Source organism: Chelonoidis abingdonii, chromosome 1, assembly GCF_003597395.2.
Source record: "Chelonoidis abingdonii isolate Lonesome George chromosome 1, CheloAbing_2.0, whole genome shotgun sequence".
NCBI classification, from domain to species: Eukaryota; Metazoa; Chordata; order Testudines; family Testudinidae; genus Chelonoidis; species Chelonoidis abingdonii.
In genome coordinates, this window is record NC_133769.1 from 10,483,107 (window position 1) to 10,485,612 (window position 2,506).

A 2,506-nucleotide genomic window follows, 5' to 3' on the forward strand; every position below is an offset into this window, starting at 1 on the left:
TGACAGGGCTGGCGTCACGGGGCCGGGGTAGGGGTGGTGTGCTGGGGGGCACAGGGTCGGGGCTGGCATCACAGGGTTCGGGTGTGGGGAGCAACCCTGGCCCACCCAGCCTGGTGTCCTGGTGTGACGGTACCTGCTGCGTCGGTGGCAGCTCCCACTCAGGCGGGTGCTGGCAGCCAGTTGTGCCAGGGGGGTGGGGGGACTTGGGGTGCCTGGCCGCTGGTCCTGGCAGTGCTGGGGCCAGGATCCCCGGCTGACCCACGAGCGCTGGCAGGGGACACTCACCTTCTGTTTTGTGCAGCAAAAGCAGAGAGAGAAGCAAGCAGCAGAGGGGCAAGGACCTCCCCGGGGGACTGGGCCAACAGAGACGCCTCAGAAGCTGCCCCCGGGCCCCAAGGGACAGAAGAACCCCAGAAAGCGGGGTCCCAAGGGGCAGGGAGACGCCACAGGTCCCCAGAGGCAGAAGGACCCGAGGGGCCCCAGGACGCAGGGCCCCAAGGGGCAGAAGGACGCCCTGGGCCCCAAGGGGCAGGGAGACGCTCCAAGTCCCCAGAGGCAGAAGGACCCAAGGGGCCTCAGGGCGCAGGGTCCTAAGGGACAGAAAGACGCCGTGGGCCCCAAGGGGCAGGGATACGCCACAGGCGCCATGGGGCAGCAGAACCCCAGGAAGCGGAGCCCCGAGGGGCAGGGGGCCGGCACCCCGTGGGCTGGGTTCCAGACCAAGGCAGAGGTGGAGCAGGTGGAGCTGCCGGACGGGAAGAAGCGTAGGAAGGTTCTGATGCTGCCGACTCACCGGGGGCCCAAGATCAGGTAGGAGCCGGGCCCAGGGAGGGGATGTGCGCGCGGGGGGGTCTGGTCTCTCCCTGGTCTGGGACCAGCAGGCCTGGAGGGCGGGGGGGCAGTGGGAAAGCACGAGGCTCAGGGCCCGTCGCTCACGCTCTCGGCTCTGACCCCAGGCAGCGCGACAGGGGCAAGCCGGCCGCGCTGAAGAAGCCAAAGGCCCAGGCCAGCCAGCGACAGCAGGAGAAGCAGAGAGTGGCGCCCAGACAGGTGAGGGGCAGACCCAGGGTGCCTGGTCCTGTCCATCTGGGGGGGCTGCAGCAGCAGGAGTGGGTGTAGGGGAGAGCGTCCTGCTGCGGTTGGATTCCCGCAAACAGCCGGGCCGGGCGCCCTGCGGGTTTGTGGGTGCGGCACCCAGAGCTCCCTGCCCACCGGCTCCGGCACATCCCATCGCAGCGAGCTCTGAGAGACGCTTGTTGGCCCGGTTGTGCCTTGGCCTGGCTGCATTTCCCACTGCACGTCACCCCCCAACCCACCTCCCCCTCCTCCCACCCCTGTCCCAGTGCCCATCCTGTGTCCGCCGGGCTGTTCCTTGGGCTGTGCACGCCCTGTCCATCACTGAGGGACCCCAGCCTTCTTCCTCAAAACCTCGGGAGCCCCCTCCCCTCGCCCCACCTGCTCCGTCCAGCCCGTTCACCCCGACCCCTGCAGGATTCCTTCCTCCCCACCCCACTGACCCTTCTGGGCCTGTCCCTGGGACAGCCCCCCAGTGCAGCACTTCCGAAGGGTGGGGGCACAGAAACTCTCTCTGCCCCACGGCAGCTCCTCTGCTGGGCGCAGAAACTGGCCCTCCCACTACTGCCACAGCTGGTGAGGGACGTGTCCTGAGCTGGCACCTGCAGCCCCTGGCTCTGGCTCCTCTGCCCCACTTCGGGAGGCCGGCGCTGAGCCAGGCCTCGCCCTCTCTGTCCCTCGCAGGCACCGGGGAAGAGGCGGAGGCCGGTGGGGGGCCGGGCGGAGGCCCGCTTCGACCAGCTGGTGGAGCAGTACAAGCGGAAGATCTTGGGCAGTGCCCCGTGCGCCCCTGGGGCGAAGAGGAGCAAGTGGTTTGAGAGCTGAGTGCCCCAGAGCCGCCGGGGGGACTGTCACACCACAGAGCAGTGCCAGCCTGTGCCCCACGAGGGGCTCCGTGTGTGCCAGGCGTTGCCTGCACCCTGCACCCTCTGCCACTCCACGGCTGGGGGGCCCATCCTCTTCCGTTGGTTTCTCAGATTTTTATTAATTTAAATCTTCACTTTTTTTAACCTGGGAAGAAGCGGGTCTCATCTTTGCTCATCTGGGGCGCGGTGATGGGTGGAGGGGACCTGGCCTGGCCCACCCCACCCCCCGTGGCAGGGACTGTTCTGCTGGACTTTAGCTAACGGGGTGTTTTTCTCTGTCGTGTGCCCTGGTTCTCCAGCTAGCAGGGGGCTGGCATCCAGCAGTGGGGTCCGGCGAATGCCCCTGCCCGTGGGGAGCCAGTGGCTGCTGGCTTAACCCTCATTCCCTGGCCAGGGCCTGACTCAGGATCAACCCTGGCGATGTGTGGCTGGGCCCAGCCTGGGTCGTCCCTGTAGGGCCCATGGGCCCTCCACCTGTTCCCAGGTGCTCAGAGCGAGAGGAGCGGGGCCGGGGCCTGGCAGAGCTGTGGGATCGGGGTGGGGAGCGGACACTGGGGTACCTAGGG

General features: G+C 68.0%; 1 protein-coding gene across 1 annotated transcript in view; it reads left to right on the forward strand.

Moving 5' to 3' along the window:
• RBM28 (RNA binding motif protein 28) overlaps positions 1-2,084 on the forward strand; it is a 20,749-nt gene extending 18,665 nt beyond the window's left edge. Inside the window, 3 exon segments of the mRNA XM_075063448.1 lie at positions 152-810; positions 957-1,050; positions 1,759-2,084. Of these exon segments, the coding sequence (XP_074919549.1) occupies positions 152-810; positions 957-1,050; positions 1,759-1,899 (894 nt within the window). The 3' untranslated portion in view covers positions 1,900-2,084.
• Positions 2,085-2,506: the final 422 nt, after the last annotated feature.